The 17,661-nt window shown below is 42.7% G+C and overlaps 1 protein-coding gene across 1 annotated transcript in view; it reads left to right on the forward strand.

The window, feature by feature from the left end:
* The window catches only part of LOC132396064 (tapasin-like), a 36,435-nt gene that overhangs the window by 11,831 nt on the left and 6,943 nt on the right, over positions 1-17,661 (forward strand). Inside the window, exons 2-7 of the mRNA XM_059973426.1 lie at positions 364-543; positions 1,674-1,964; positions 6,137-6,475; positions 9,977-10,303; positions 11,297-11,389; positions 16,312-16,328. Of these exons, the coding sequence (XP_059829409.1) occupies positions 364-543; positions 1,674-1,964; positions 6,137-6,475; positions 9,977-10,303; positions 11,297-11,389; positions 16,312-16,328 (1,247 nt within the window). The remainder of the gene's footprint in view (positions 1-363; positions 544-1,673; positions 1,965-6,136; positions 6,476-9,976; positions 10,304-11,296; positions 11,390-16,311; positions 16,329-17,661) is intronic.

Here is a 17,661-nt window from a genome sequence, read left to right on the forward strand (position 1 = left end):
TACAAGAGAAGAACAATAGGTCACTAAGCACCTCAAGCCTGACCTGCTGACCAGTGTCTTAATTGAATCCTTTGATCATGAAGGTCTACATAGCAGTACAGTACTGAGGGGATAGACCAATACTGGGTATGTTCGTCAACCACTGACTTGGTCTCCAGAGTAAGGTTTGAACTGAGAGCTTCCTAACTAATGTGAGTTTGTTATGGCCAAAATTATTACAGACATTCCAGACGTGAGGGAAAAAATACGGATGTTGAGGCTGAAATACTCACAATCAGTACAAAGATATTCTTCAGCGAAGTGGTACATTGTTCAACCTTTGTTTAAAGATTTCCCTTTCGTTTCCTACTTTTCTTCCCTCAGGAATTGCACTGGCCGAGAATGGACATGTGCTTCCAAACAGAAAGCTGGATTGCATTTTTCGAGAAATGAGGGAAGATGACGGGTTTTCTGTCGTAGGGCAAACAAACGTTTTGAGGAAGGCATTGCTGCTGTTTGGTGATTTTGATACAAATGAGGAAGCAATTCGTTTTAAAGTTAAAGGTAATGTGAAAACATCAAGCATTCTCTGCATTTAATTATCTGTGGCACACATCCATGGTGGTTCAAATAATTTGGGAAGTTGTTACTCTGCCACCTAAAACATCAAAATTTGCTTATTATATAAAACAAGCTTGTTAATTTTATTTCACTAGCGGATTTCCAGAGCTATGCATAAACTTTTCTTGGACTTCCGGCTGTGTCTAGGGTCGATTTTAACTGACATTTTGATTACAGACTCTGCCATCTTCATTGGGGAGTTTGTCATCAAAACGCTGGTTAAAATCAATGCCTGAACCTAGCTGGAGGCCCAAGAAGAGTTTATGCGTCATATACGCCGGGTAAGTGTGACGCGTGGCCAAGTGGTTAAGGCGTTGGACTAACGATCTGGAGGTCATGAGTTCGATCCCCAGCTGAGGCAGTGTGTTGTGTCCTTGAGAAAGGCACTTAACCACACATTGCTCCATTCACCCAGCTGAAAATGGGTACCGGCAAAATGCTGGGGGTTAACCTCGCGATAGACTGGCGTCCTATCCAGGGGGGTCTCAGTCGCTTCACACCATGGAAATCAACATAAGCACCTGCCTGACAAACCTATAAGGCTTGGGATAGACTTAACATATGCTGGGAAAGCACTAGATCCTTTTTCCGAAGCTACTGTTCATGGTAAGTCAGTAGATGCTCTGATTGATAAGGCGAGGAGACAAAGCATGAGGAGGCACATTTCATTTTAACTAACCCACACTTTGGAAGATGGGCGAAATTGGGATTAAAGCAGGTATTAGCATCCAATGCAATTTGATGTCTTGTGGTCGGAAAGCAATAATGGGATTTGGTGTAAGACTGACCAATTTTAACCAAGTTAGGAGGCCACACTTGGAATGTTGTGTACAATTTTAGTTACCCTATTATAGCAAGGGCCTCATTAGCAAATGCAAGTTAGATTTACAAGAACATTGCCAGATTTGTCTGTCCTGTTGGGTGCAGCCTGAAGTATATCCATAAGAAACCAAATCTCAGGGTTGCATATGGTGTCATATATGTACCTTGATAATAAATTTGCTTTGAACTTTGCAAAGTTATGTACTGCCTTCCCTTTTAACATAAATGGAATCCTTTCCTTTCACTTACAGATTCTTCCTTAGACATATTCCAATATGTGGGCACAAAACCTGATGATTTGGAATGTGAGATTAGCCGTCATTCCACCTACGGATTCCATGCTCCCTGGCCACAGAAGGGTGAGGAGCAAGGTGAAGACAAATGGTTCACTGTGACTGTAAAGCACAGACATGGGAAGTTCACCGTAACTGGCTTCATGAGGAGGCTAAAAGCACCTAATCATGAGGACAAGAAGGAGCATGAAACTCCAACTGATGGTGAAGACCCACCCATTGGAGACACAGACACTCTGTCAGTTCAAGGTAATGGGGCAGCATGGTAGCATAGTGTTAGCATAATGTTTTACAGCGCCAGCGACCCGGGTTCATTTCCTGCCGCTGTCTGTGAGGACGTACGTTCTCCCCTTGACCGCTTGGGTTTCCTCCGGGTGCTCTGGTTTCCTCCCACATTCCAAAGAGGTATGGGTTAGGGTTAGTAAGTTGTGGGCTTGCTATGCTGGTGGCAGAATTTGGGAGCTACCACCAGCGCATCCTCAGACTGCAATGGTCATTGACCCAAATGACCAAATGATGCATCTCACTGTCTGCCTTGATGTTTTAATGTACATGTGACAAATAAAGGTAATCTTAATCTTAAAGTTTATGTGGACCGAAGAAGTCCAATATAATTTGTTGAAACCTGTACAGGAAAAGATAGCAGCACACACACAAAATGCTGGAGGAACTCAGCAAATCAGACAGCATCTATGGAGATGAATAAACAGGCTGAGACCCTTCTTCAGGACTGAAAAGGAAGGGGTCAGATGCCAGAATAAGAAGGTAGGGGAGCAGAAGGTGGCTGGCTGGAAGGTGACAGGTGAAGCCAGGTGAAGGGCTGGAGAAGAAGGGCTGATAGGAGAGGAAAATGGAAAAAGGGAAGGAGGAGGGGGCCCAGAGGGAAGTGATAGGCTGATGAGAAGAGGTAAGAGACCAGGGTGCAAAATAGAGGAAGAGGGGACGGGACGGAAAATATTTTTTACCAGAAGGAGAAATCAATATTCATGCCATCAAGTTGGAGGCTACTCAGATGGAATATGAGCCGTTGCTTCTCCACCCTGAGGGTGGCCTCATCTTGGCACAAGAGGAGGCCGTGGATCACTGTTTCAGGGTTTGCATTCTTTATTTTTGATCAATACTAAAGAGGATCCCTTAAGAATGCTAAAAAAAATGTTCTTTTCAACTGTAAAACTCTGCCATTTAGTTTTGTAATTTCAGTCATGATTTTGTGAAATGTGAGCCCTGTTTGTCACACTGACTAATTATACTTATTTCTGAAAGCATTATTGAACCTGCTTGGGGTGTAGTGCAGCTGGGGGTGGGGTGGGGTGGAGAGAGCAGTGAAACATGAGCAGCAACGGTCAATATTTAACATGCAGTTATTATTATTGCCTTTACAAATTTAGCTATGATTTATGATTGAAGCCAAAAGCTGATGTACTGTACTTGCCTACAGAGTTTTTTAAAACAACACTGTATTGCCTGACAATGCTGATGGCCAGAAAATAAACGCATTCTGGCTGAACCAAAATAAAGAACTGTACGATGCAAGCTTAAGTCAACACACACAAAATGCCGGAGGAACTCAGCAGGACAGGCAGCTTCAGTGGAAATGAATAAACAGTTGTCATTTTGGGCCGAGACCCTCCTTCAGGACTGAGAAAGAAGGGGATAAATGCCAGAAGAAAAGCTGGTGCAAGGGAAAGGAGGATAGCTAGAGGGTGACAGGTGAAGCCAGGTGGGCTAGAAAGGTCAAGGGCTGGAGAGGAAGGAATCTGATAGGAGAGGACCATGGGAGAAAGGGAAGGAGGAGGGGTAAGAGATTCACCTCTTTGCTTCTACTCTGTGATTCAATGTGTTCAGTGATCAAATGTGATCATCCAAGCTTTGCTCATCCTTTGATCTCTTTTCCCTGTAGAAATATTCTAACTCATTTTTGTATCTACTTAATAATTTGTCCTTGTAGGGCTTTGCATTGCAGTGATTCCACAGGAACACATAAGATCAAAAGTCCAGAAAAGAGTGTTATTTGATATTTTATATTTATTTTTTAATTGATCAAACAACATCAATATACCTCCTTCAAAACAATCACCTATATATTTAATCCCCTTTTGGAACCAATTATGTAAAAGTTTATTGTCCATTGTAAAAAGAATAAGCCCATTTTGGATTAAAGTTCTTTTTGCTAATAAAGATTTCTTTATCTCATCATCTATATTTACCTTATTCCATAAATCAATCAAGTGTCTTAATATAGGAGATTCTTTTTTTTCCCATATCCATTTGGATTCCCATTTATATATAAAATCTTCTGGTATATTTTCTCCTATCTTATCTAATTCTATTCTAATCCATGCCGATTTTTCTTCATCAAAAAAAGACGCAATAAATCGAAGTTGATTTGCTTTATAATAATTCTTAAAATTTGGAAGTTGTAACCCTCCTAGATCAAATTTACATGTCAATTTTTCCAATGATATTCTTGACATCTTACCTTTCCAAAGAAATTTCCTTACATATTTATTCAGTTCTTGAAAAAACTTCTGAGGTAATTGTATTGGTAAATTTTGAAATAAATATTGCAACCTAGGAAATATATTCATTTTTACAGCGTTAACTCTACCTATTAATGTTATTGGTAACATCATCCATTTATCAAGATCCTCTTATTTTTTTAATAATGGCAAATAATTTTGTTTATATAAATATTATAAATATAAATATATAAGTTTATATAAATAGCAAATAACACTCTTTTCTGTTATTTTCAATTAAGAGCCTATTTACGAGAAAAGCTGGGACAAACAATGTTGATGCCAAAACCTAGTGAAATAGAAATATTGATTCAGAAAGGAAGAATTAAAAAATTTACATCTTGTATGTATAATTTGATTCAAAAGCAAATAATTAAATTAGGAATTCATAAATCAAGACAAAAATGGGAATCTGATTTGAATGTTAAAATTGATGGGAAAAACTGGTCAAGATTATGTTTTGATAGTATGAGAAATACAATAAATGTTCGACTTAGATGAATACAATATAATTTTTTACATCAATTATATATAACACCACAGAAAATAAATAAATTAAATTCAAATATGTCTGACCAATGTTTTTGATGTAATCAAGAAATTGGTACCTTTTTACATTCTACTTGGTCTTGTTTTAAAATTCAACCATTTTGGATAAATTTAAGACTTTTATTGGAACAAATTACTGGAGTATAACTTCCACATAGTCCACTATTATTTTTATTAGGAGACATTGAAGGGACAATACCGAAACTTAAATTGAACAAGTATCAGAAAAAATTTATAAAAATTGCATTGGCAGTAGCCAAAAAAGTTATCGCAGTTAGTTGGAAATCTGATTTATATTTAACTATGGATCATTGGAATAATGAAATACATAGTTGTATTTCATTTGAAAAAATTACGTATAATTTAAGAAATGAATATGATATATTTTTGAAAATTTGGCTCCCATACTTACAAAAGATAAGATTAAATACTTAGGTCCTTTGAAGATAAAATTATAGTAATTGGGGAAAGTAAAAAATAAATATCAAAATTATTTTGAACTCCATGGAGCATGTGGGAATCCTCCGATATCCAGACAATCTTTCTGTTCTTTTTTTTTCTCTTTAGATAAGGGTTAAGGGGGCGGAGGGTTAAGGGGAGGGGGGAGGGTTAATATTATCTTTCTTACTATTTTACTTTTACATTTATTCTTTGTAATTTTGAAAATTCAATAAATAAATATTAAATTTTTTTTTAAAAAGTCCAGAAGGCATGTAAATAGTTATATTAAAATGGTAAGCTTTTAGATAATTGGTCTATAAGATATAGGAGCGAAATTACACCATTTGGCCCATTGAGTTTGCTCCACTATTCCATCATGGCTGATTTATTATCCCTCTCAATCCCATTCTTCTGCCTTCTCCCCATAACCTTTGATGCCCTTATTAATCAAGAACCTTTCAACCTCAGCTTTAAATACACCCAATGACTTGGCCTCCACAGCTGCCGGTGGTAATGAATTCCACAGGTCCACCACCCTCTGGCTGAAGAAACTCCTCCTCATCTCTGTTCTAAAGGGATATCCTTGTATTCTGAGGCTATGCCCTCTGGTCCTCGACAGCCACCACACTCCACGTCCACTCTATCTAGGCCTTTCAGTCTTTCACTAAGAACCCCGTTATTTTTCTGAACTGCGAGTACAGGCCCAGAGCCATCAAACACTCCTTATACGATAACCCTTCCATCCCTGGTTTCATTCTTGTGAATCTCCTCTGGATCTTCCCCAATGCCAGTGCATTCTTCCTTAGATAAGGAACTGCTCACAATATTCCGTGCCTTTATCTTTTGAGGTAAGTGAAATCTCAGTGTTCTAGTGAGTAACCAATGATTTGTTTATTTCTGTTTTTATGTTAGTGAACTATATCGTTCACACAAGCACACCATTGATTATAACCAAACTGAATCAAGACCTGCTTCTGGACTGTGGCTTCAAGGTTGATCACAGTGCCGCTGTTAACATTGACTGGAGGTATCAATACAAGGGGGTAAAGAAGAAATTGTTCTCCTACAATGGACGGACTCAGCGGATTGAAGACATTGAGAAGGGAGTTGAAGTATTCTTGGACCAGATCAAGAATGGGAATGCGTCCCTCCGCATAAGAAATATTAATATGAGCAAAGAAGGATTCTACACCTGTTTGGTTTATGTCCCTCCTCTCTTTGGTACACAGACCATGAGTGTGAAGATTATTGGTAAGCTGCCTATTTTATTAGTATTGAACCTGGATGAAAATTTTTAGCAAATTAGCAGAAAATCCAGAGCTTGTAGGGCTTTACTAGTAGAGAAGGAGTCTAGATTAATTATTGTACTGTACAATCAGTAGAGTAAGGGTTAGTTTAAGGCTGGAAAAGGACTTTGTTTCTCTTAGCTTGAAGTGTATCAATGCAGTAGTTAAGATTAATACTAACAATTGGCAAATCATTTCACCCTTTTTAATACTGAAGTTGGTGAGCTTAAAGCCTAATGAATTTCAAGGACCTGATTATCATACTCCCCAGGGTTATGAAAGAGCTTATCATCTTACATGGCTTCAGAGATTCTGGAAATGTTCCTATGGGTTAGAACGAATGTTTAAGAAAGGAGGGAGAGAATGGGAACAAGAAGCTATCACTGAAGAGGCACAGTTGAGAGCCCTCACACAAAATGCTGGAGGAACTCTGCAGGGTGGGTGGCATATATGGAAAGGAATAAGTATTCGATGTATCAGGCTGAAACTCTTCATCAGGACTAGGAAGGAAGTGGGAAGAAGCTAGAATAAGGTGGGTGGGGGGGAGGAGAAGGAGTACACGATGGAAGGTGATAGGTGACGCCAGGTGAGGGGGAAGGTGGAGGGAACTGGCTAGTTCCTTTGTCTGGAAAGAAGCAGAAGGCCTAAACCATGCCTGTCACATTCTTGGATATGTGAAAGAAATATCGCTTTCTTCAGCCTGATTCAGGACCTTTTCCTTAACAATTGATGACTACTTCCTTCATTCATTTAGAAGTCAAAAATATCATGGTCTTTATCTGACTCTTCCCTTTCTTGTCACCTCAGTAGAAAGGCAAGCTACTTTATAAGCCCTGTTACTCCCATAGCTACAGTACATCCTGCATGCTGTAAGGATGCATGTTCCATTCTCCCAGCTTCTGCATCTCCATTGTACAGTACAGTGCTGGAGCAATTCCTTCAGCTCGCAATGTCCTGCCGAACCAATTATTAAGTTAGTCATCAAATGGTCAACTAAGCTAATCTCTTCAGCCTACACAATGTCCATATCCTTCCATTTTCCTCACAATCATGTGTCTATCAAGACGTCTTTTCAAAGTCCCTAATGAATGTGCTCTGATGCTGAGACTTTCCTTTCTCCCCCTACCATAGCTGAAAGGACTATCAACATGTTCTGGATTTCTTCAACCATTTTTGGTTCCTTGGCCCTAATAGCTATGGATGTATGGTCCCTATACACCTCTGTCCCCTATCAGGAAGGCCTTAAAGCTCTCAGCTTCCAAGGGTCTATCAACAGTGTTAGAGCCTTGGTGGGTAGAGGTGACAGTAAGCCAGTGCAGCTTACAGGTCTGAAAGTGACCAATGCAATCAGTAAAAATGAGTTAAGTCAACAATGCCATTTGTCCTTCCTTCCCAATCAATCTTTTCCAGGTCCCCCAGCACTCTCTCCAGGTGATTTAGAGTCATGAAGTCATGGACAAATACAGCCCAGAAACAGTCCCTTCAGCCCATCGAGTCCATGCCAAAACCATTTAAACTGCCTACTCCCGTCGACCTCCACTGGGAACAAAGCCCCCCACACCCCTACCAACCATGGAACTATCCAAACTTCTCTAAAATATTAAAATTGAGCTTGAAATTGTGCAGGCAGCTCATTCCTCACTCTCACGACTCTCTGAGTGAAGAAGTTTCTGCATATTCCCCTTAACCCTCACCTCTCACCCTCAACCCATGACCTCTGTTTGTAGTCCCACACAACCTCAGTAGAAAAAGCCTGCTTGCATTTACCCTTTCTGTACCCCTCATACTTTTGTATACCTCTATCAAATCCCCTCTCAATCTCCTATGTCCTAAAGAATACAGTCCTAACCTATTCAATCTTTCCTTATCACTCAGGTCCTCCAGACCCAAAAACATCCTTGTAAATTTCCTCTGTACTCTTTCAACCTTGTTTGCATCTTTCCTGTAGGTAGGGGACAAAAACTGTACACAATACTCCAAATTCAGCCTCACCAATATATTATACAACTTCAACATAATATCCCATTTCCTGTACTCAGTGCATTGGCTTATGAAGGCCAATGTGCCAAAAGCTTTCTTCAGGACCCTATCTGCCTGTGAAGCCACTTTGAATGAATTATGGACAGGTATTCCCAGATCTGTTTATCCTATAGACTCATTAGTACCCTACCGTTCACTGTGTAAGACCTAACCCAGTTGGTCCTACTGAATTGCAAAACCCCACACTTGCCTGTATTAAGTTCCATCTGCCATTTTTCCAGCTGATGCAGATCCCTCTGCAAACTATGATAGCCTTCTTCACTGTCCCCTACTCCCCCAATCTTGGTGTCATCCACAAATTTGCTGATCCAGTTAACTACATTATTATCCAGATCATCGAGATTGATGACAAACAACAACAGACCCAGCACCCATCCCTGCGGCACACCACTAGTCACAGGCCTCCAGTCAGAGAGGCAACCCTCTACTACCACTCTCTGGCTTCTCCCTCAAAGCCAATGTCTAATCCAATTTACTACCTCATCTTGGATGCCAAGCGACTGAACCATCTTGACCAGCCTCCCATGCGGGATCTTGTCAAATGCCTTTCTAAAGTTTATGTAGACAAGATCCACCGCCTTCATCAACTTTCCTGGTAACTTCCTCGAAAAACTCCATAAGATTGGTTAGATGTGACATCTAGGAAGTTACTACTCACAAAGTCATGCTGGACTATCCTTAATCAGTCCATGTCTATCCATTTACTTGTACCTATACTGTTCTCAGTGCTCACAACATGTTCTCCTCTACACTAGGGAAGCAAGCAAAACAGTTCTGACATGTAGACCATTATTGTTCAGCCTGTGCCTAACTCCTAACTTCTGACCACTATGTCCCTTTAATTATGATTCCAGTTCTTGGTCTCCTGTACACCGCTGCTCATGTTGAATATAAGGTCAAAGACACCTCGTCTTTTAACTCGGCACGCTGGAGCCCAACACCCTCAAGATTAAATTCAACGGTTTCCTGATAAAGATATTGCTATCCTCAGTTTTACCAACTCTAGACCCCAAATTTGTTTGAAAATGAAAGCACTGCGGATGCTGAAAATCTGAAATAAAGCCAAGAAGTGCTGAAAACACTAAGCAGGTCAAGTAGGAGAAACAGAGTTAATGTTGTAAGTTGAAGACCCTTTGTCAGAAGGAACCTTTATACCTTTATCCCATTACCACCAGATTTTCGTTATTAAAGTCTCTGCAGCCTTCAGAGCTGTTCCCTGTTGCTCCACTCACTCTCTGCAGCCTAAAGCTGGCCTGTCTCTAAGTGTTCCCAGTTCTGATGAAAAGTCATTGACCTGAAACATTAATTCTATTTCTCTCTCCACAGATGCTGGCTGACTTGCTGAGTGTTTCCAGCATTTTCAGCTTTTCTTTGTGAGCACCCACCCATTCTCCTCTGACAGAATATTTGTCTGTTTTCTTTGCAGAGCCTCCCGTGGTTTCCCTGAGCCACAGTGCTCTGTCCCTGATGGAAGGGGACGAGCAGAGGCTGGCATGTGATGCAGAGAGGTTTTACCCACTCGACGTGACGATGAGATGGCAGCGGCTGCAGGGCCAGGAGCATCTGGTGCCTGTCTACATATCCAACACCTTCTATTCATCCCATAAGCCCAACAGAGATGGCACTTTCAACGTGACGGGTTACTTCAGTTTCACCGCCTCCCTCAGAGACAATGGTGTCACGTTCGTTTGCCTGGTTGACCACGTCGGCTTGACGAAGTCAATTAAACGTTATGTTCAGGTGAATGTGGAAGGTAAGCAGTGGCAGACTTCGCCGATGTAGTTCCAAGATACATTGGAGTTCCATATGGATTATTCATTTGTTACGTGCTGTGTCATATGATGTGGGCGGTCATGGTCTTCCCATGACCAAGGTTGTTCTTGGCAAGATTTTCCACAGAAGTGGTTTGCCATTGCCAATGCCATTCTGGGCAGTGTCTTTACAATTGGGTTAACCCCAGCCATTATCAATACTCTTCAGAGATCATCAGTGGTCACGTAACGAGGACTTGTGATGTGCACCAACTGCTCATACAGCCATCCAACACTTACTTGCTCCCATGGTTTCACGTGACCCTGATCGGGGGGTGGGGGGGGGTGCTAAGCAGGTGCTACACCCTGCCCAAGGGTGACCTGCAGACTAGCAGAGGGAAGGAGGAGATGTATCTCCAGCCTGCAACCCATTGAATATTATTGTTATTATTATTGAGAACATCAGGTCAATCACCTCAGATTGGTGTATATTTAAAGTGGAGGTTGAGAGGGTCTTGATTAGTCAGGGCCTCTGTTACAGGGAGAGCACCGGAGAATGGGGTTGAGAGGGATAATCAATCAGCCATGATGGAATGGCAGAGCAGATTCAATGGCCTAATTCTGCTCCTGTGTCTTGTAGTCTGTTGGTCTGTCAGTGATACTTGGATCAGTCACATTGTATTAACGTAAGTGACCTGGGAAGCAGAAACCAGTGAAAGCTTCAATGCTGACACAACTCTAATATAGATGGAAGTGAGCAGACACTTGTCTCCAGGGAGTATTTAGATCGGGTGCACATCTGATTAACCAAAATCGGTTAAGAAATGAGAAAACGGATATGGTTACAAATGAATGAAGAACTATTTGTTTCTGGTGATGCAGATGTGAGGGATAAGAGCAGAATGGAAACTCATCACCATCTTTCTAATCTTCGCAATAATGTGTGGCAGAAATCTTAAAGAAATCATGCTCAGTATTTTCTCTTGTCTCTTCAGCACAAATTCTGATACAACAGTCCATCTTATTGTTGACATCCTTCCTATTCCTATGTGTTCTTCTGATCATCTTCCTCATCTACCTGAACAAAGGTGAGTGCTTGCTGATACGTGTTCTCTGCTGATAGAAGGTGAGCCCATCTCTTGAGGATCTGATTTCAGCCCCACGATGGTATAACCTTTCTAAAAGACCACTTCGATATCATCATGGTCATAAGAACTGCTGGCAGAGATGAAGTGATCTCAAAGGAACATATACAGTTCTGAGAGGGCTTCATAGACAATAGATAATAGATAATAGACAATAGGTGCAGAAGTAGACCATTTGGCCCTTCGAGCCTGCACCACCATTCTGAGATCATGGCTGATCATCTACTATCAATACCCGGTTCCTGCCTTGTCCCCATATCCCTTGATTCCCCTATCCGTAAGATACCTATCTAGCTCCTTCTTGAAAGCATCCAGAGAATTGGCCTCAATTGCCTTCCGAGGCAGTGCATCCCAGACCCCCACAACTCTCTGGAACTCTCATGTTCTCAGCATCTGTCTATTTTCTATTTGCACATCTTCTCATCCTTTACACATTGGTTGTTTGTCAGTCTTTGCGCTTAGTTTTTCATTGATTCTGTTGTATTTCTTTGTTCTATTGAGAATGCCTGCAAACAATGAATCTCAGGGTAGCATATGGTGACATATACGTACTTTAATAATGAACTTCCTTTGAACTTTGACGGGTCGGTGTTTCCTTTGACGGTGGAGTCTAGATTTCAGATATAAGCATGAGAAGAAGGGAGTTCTCCTCACTAGAGGGTGGTGAAACTTTGCCATTCTTTACCCAGGGCTCTGAGTCATTGAGTGTGTCTGAAGCTGAGACGGTCGGACTATGAGAGGAATCCTTGGTTTGGGGAACAGGCGGGGGGTAAAGCCGGTGACCAGACCAGATCAGACTGAATGGTGGGATGTCTGCTCCAGCTCTGATTTTTTTTGTTCTTGTCTAAGTGTTTGATTTGGAGAATTGGTCCAGTGTAAAGAAGTTATTGAATAAAGTGGAACTTTGAACAGTACTGCTTTGGAACGGGCCTTTTGGCCCACAGTCTCTGTGCCAACCATCATGCCAGTTTAAACTTAGCCCATCCGCCTGCATGTGGTCCACATCCCTCCATTCTTTGCTCATTCATGTCAAGATTCAAGATTGTTTAAGTGTCATTTCCAGTACACGAGTGTAAACAAAATAATTGTTGCTCCGGATCCAAAGCGGTGCAAAAAAAAAGAAAAGGAATAGAATAATAAAAAACAATAAATATAAATGCATAAGATAGCTTATATAATTAAATTGATTGTATGTCCATATAGAGTGACGCTAGGCACAGAGTATCCGTACATAAGGTGTCTGACAGGAAATGATAAAGTGGGTCAGTGGGTGGAGGTGTTGATCAGCCTTACTGCTTGAGGAAGGTAACTGTTTTTGAGTCAGGTTGATACTACGTAGCCTCCTTCCTTATGGGAGTGGGACAAACGGTGGGTGGCAATGTTCCCTCTAATTTGTAATGACCACTGTGTGCACAAATCTTGTGCTGTGCAATTTTTTCCCCAGTGACAACATCATGTGCACACTGAATAATTTCTTCAGTAAGAACAGTATAAATAAGCCAGTTCTAAAATCTGCGGACAAATCATCGCAAACTCCACGCGGTCAGAAACAGGAAAAGGAAATGTGATTGAGTACGATCGTGAAATATACTTGACATGCCAACGAGGTAGAGGGCGACAACCTTTGGTGCGCAGTTTAAATTCCTTTGTGCACTAGCAGCAAAAGGTGTGTGCGCCTTAGAAGATTGGTGGGTGGGATCCTTTGTGATATTGCTGGCCTTTTTGCCAGCACCTTTCTGTGCATAGGTCCTTGATGGCAGGTAGGCTGGTGCCAGTGATGTGTTGGCCAGTTTTGACTATCCAACAGTTGTGTCCGTCTAAATGCCTCTGAAACATACAGCGGTGGAATAAGTGCTGTAACTGGCCAAAGCTGATGTTTTCTCCGGGTCTATTGCCCTCTCTCTGTCTTCCAGGATTTCTGCCGGTGCATTTTTTTTTCATTCATGTATTTGCCTAATTTCCTCTTGAAAGAATCCATGCTGTTTTGTTTCACATATACAGACATCGCTACAGGCCCCAATGGGATAGAGTAAACAGCCTCAATTGAAGCATAAATGATTCACAGCTTGAGCTTTGAACAAGCTGTTATGATGTTATGAGTTTATAGATCTCGTTGGACAGACAGCCTGTCAAGATTCGCTGTCGGAGAAATTCGCTAGTTCTGATAAGCAGGATTATTGAAGACTGGTGTAAGTCAGACAGCCAAGAGTAGACAGTCAGTATTTTTTTCCCAGGGTTGAAATGTTAATACCAGAGAGCATGTATTTAGGTGAGAGAAGGTAAATTCAAACGATTAGATTAGTTTTATTTGTCACATCAAAGTTCAAACTGATAATGTTCAAACAACAAAGGCAAATTTTCTTTTGTTTTAACAACTTTACTTTCTCTCCTTTCACGATTAGTACAGTACACTGTCATTTTCTTACCCCTGTTTTTGCAGGGATTTTCATTCTTGGTAGAATATACAATCATTCCATCTCCAAATGTGAATGCTTTGTAACTGGGTGTGTATCTGTGTTTACCAGTCTCTGCACTTCATTCCACTTCAATCCTCGACTGAGCCGGGCCTTTGCTCACCTCTCCATTGTTTGCAGTGATGGTTTACCATGTTTTTTTAAACAGATAAAGTATTTACTTGTGTTTGTTTTGGGAACTGCCAGTAAGTTGTACAATGAAAGATACAGTGAAATGCGTTGTTTGTGTCAATGACCAACACAGTCTAAGGTGTGCTGGGGGCAGCCTGCAAGCCACGCTTACGGCACCAACGTAGTCTGCCCACAATTACCCAAACTTGTACGTTTTTGGAACGTGAGGGGAAAATAGAGAACCTGGAGGAAACCCAGAAAGGAGGGCCTGCAAACTCCTTACAGATTGCGGTGGGAATCGAACCCCGATCCTACAGATGGAGCTGTAACGTGCTACGCTAACTGCCATGCTACTGTGCTGCCCTCATAGGAGATGTGTGGGGCGGAGGGTGGCAGGTGCCCGGAATGCACCGCCAGGGGGCGATGGGGGAGGCAAATGCAATAGGAGCATTCAAGAGGCTCTTAGATAGACGCACAAATGGGCAGGAAATGGACCGATTTGGACATTGTGTGTGGGCAGAAGGGATTAGTATAGTTAGGTATTTGATTACTAATTCAATTCACAACATTGTGAGCTGGGGGTGGGGTGTCTCTTCCTGTGCTGTACTGTTCTATGCTCTATGGTAGGGGTTCCCAACCTTTCTTATGCCATGGACCCCTACCATGAAGCGAGGAGTCCGTGGGCCCCAGGTTGGGAGCCCCTGGTCTGATCTTCACCATTGAACTGCAGACAGAATGAGACAGGTTAAAGTGTTTGTGTAGACATAACAAATCAGAGCTTTGAAACATATTTCTGAGATGAGGTTTGGCAAGAATGACTTGTCACGGGATTCCTGAGCTCAGAAGTGCTAATGGTGCTTGTTAAAGAGCTGCTTTGAAATAGTAATGAGTTGCTGGGTGGGATCCAAACCCAGGGCTGTGTCTGGTTAATTAGATGTTTTCTGGAATTCTCAGGGTAGGTTCATCTGCAGGAATGCAGTCTGGTTGAACATGACACTAGATCACAGCTCTGTGATGAACTGGCCTACAGACTCCACCAGGAAGTGAAGCTCTGATGAGGACAGGCTCAGTTAGAGATAGACGAAGATCTTCTTGCAGGCTCAGAGTTGAGGTGGTGACACAGAGAGCCTGTCACCCCAGGAGGGGTTAGCCGTTCTGGCCTGCGGATTGTTCTGAACAAGACGACTGTATCTGACGTTTATTAATAACCAGTGTGTTTGCGCTTCTAATGCGGGGGCGTAGCAGCGCAGTCTCTGTAAGTCAGGGCTCGCTTTCTGCCACTGTCGGTGAGGTGTATGTACATTCTCCCCAATACCGCGTGGGTTTCCTCCCATGTTCCAGAGGCGTACGAGTTCAGGTTAGTAAGTCGTGGGCGTGCTCTGTTGGCGCCGGGAGCGTGGAGACGCTAGTGGGCTGCCCACAGCAAACAAGTGATGCATTTCACTCCGTGTCTCAGTGTGCATGTGTCAAATCCAACTAACCTTCAGAGCAGAGCAACCAAGAGTTTGTGACGTTCTGATTCGTTTTTAAAAAAGGAAATGAAAATGAGTTTTGAGTGATGTCAGTGCGGAAAACGTGTCAGTTCACTGTACCAACCACACACCAACTGCTGGACGAACTCAGCAGGTCTGACAACATCTGCGCAGGGACTTAAACAGTCTATGTTTCAGGTCAAGACCCATCAGCAGGACAAAGCGTCTTTGATCAGGACAGTGAGACCCAGAAAGGGGGTCTCAGCCAGAAGCATCAACTGTTTATTTACAAATACCAGGAGCTGGTAGAGTAGTGCCAGAGGCAGGTGGAGGGCACGATGCAAGCCTACAGAGGTGGGTGTAGAGGTGTTGCTGGCTGCTTGCTGTGCAGAACCTACTCTCTCCCTGGAATTACAAGGTCTGCAGAGAAAAGAGCCATCAGGACCGTCATAGAGGTCGCTGAGCGAGTGTCAGATGGCTGTGGATCAAGAGGTGTGACCCACGGACCAGTGCTGCTGGGATACAAGCCAGGGCCTAATTAACCCTGGCTGGGTTGCCTGGGCGAGGGTGGCTGATGTTCAAAGGCCTGAAACACCCGATGACCCTATGTTACTTCACTGATGCTGTGTCCCGGCACATCCTCGGTTGTTTCTCAGCATTCCTCCATGGATGCTGCCTCAGCTGCTGATTCCTTTCCAGCATTTTGTGTGTGTTGCTCAGGATCTGCAGAGTCTCTTGTGTTAAGTTCACTGTATGATGTGCGTGTGCTAATGTGAATTCTAACGACTCTCTCCCCTTTGCTTTGCAGTTATGGTTAAAAGCAAGGTAAGAGAAATGTTGAATTTTAATACTACAAAGTTTCATTTAGGAAAACTGTACAAAACTGTAATTTAACCGGATCTTGTAACGTTCTGGGCAGTATAGCTGCATTCCTTCTCTGCCAGATTCTTGTTGTTGAATGATTTCATGAGCTTTGCTCACTTTTTCCTGGTTGGGTGATCTGGCCTGATGTGAGGTCAAGGCCAGTCTGCCAGGCGACGCCAGCACCCCCCCCCCCCCCCACCCCTCGTCCGTTGGTTTGATGGTAGGGTTGGACTCGTGTGGAGAGAGTGGAGGGCAGTGCCTTTAAAGGGTTAAGCTTCGAATAGGAGTTGGGAGTGTTAAGGTTGAGGCGGTTGACATCTTGTTGGCAATTAGAGGTGAAAAGATCCAGAGCAGGGTGTCGAAAAAGAGGAGGGTTGAAAGGCTACAGTAGAGTGGATGTGGGGAGGATGTTTCCTGTAGTGGGGGGAGTCTAGGACCAGAGAGCACAGCCTCAGAATAGAGGGACATCCATGTAGAATACAGGTGAGGAGGGATTTCTTTAGCCAGAAGGTGGTGAATCTGTGGAATTCATTGCCACAAGCGGCCGTGCAGGCCAAGTCGTTAAGGCGGAGAGGTTGATAGGTTTTTGATTAGACAAGACGTCAGAGGTTACAGGGAGAAGGCAGAAGAATGGGGTTGAGAGGATAATATATCAGTCATGATGGAATGACGGAGCGGACTCAGTGGGTCAAGTGGCCTAATTCTGCATCTGTGTCTCATGGTCTAAGAGAGCAGTTTCATTCCGTAACACCTAACTGGCTGATGGGTCTGTCATTGTGGGGGGAAGTGAAATGTGGAAGACAGGTTGGGGGTGTGTAACACGGGAACTGATTGTGGGAAGAGATACTGGGTGGAGCAGAAGTGCAGTGAGTTGAGCCTCTGCCTCACTTCACAATGCCGGAGAGCTGTGCTCAATCCTGATCTTGGATGCTGTCCGTGTGGAATTTGCATGCTCTCCTTAAGTACATTTCAAGGATGTGTGGGTTGATAGGTTAAGTGCCAGTTATCAATTCCTCCCAGTGTGCAGGTCAGTAGTAAAATCCAGGGAGGAGCTGATAGGTATGTGGGGGATTATTGTAAATGTGTGGTTGATGGTGGGCAGAGACTCAAAGGGGCAAAGGGCCTGTTTCTGGGCTGTACCTCTCTGTGACTCCATGGCTGTAGGTGGCTGGGGCGACCATGGTAAACTCATTAATTAGAATCAGAGACAGAATCAGGTTTATTATAACCGGCATGTGTCAGTGAAATTTGCTAACTTAGCAGCAGCAGTTCAATGCATAATATAGAGGAAAAT

The sequence above is a fragment of the Hypanus sabinus genome, chromosome 6 (assembly GCF_030144855.1).
Source record: "Hypanus sabinus isolate sHypSab1 chromosome 6, sHypSab1.hap1, whole genome shotgun sequence".
Classification (NCBI taxonomy): domain Eukaryota; kingdom Metazoa; phylum Chordata; class Chondrichthyes; order Myliobatiformes; family Dasyatidae; genus Hypanus; species Hypanus sabinus.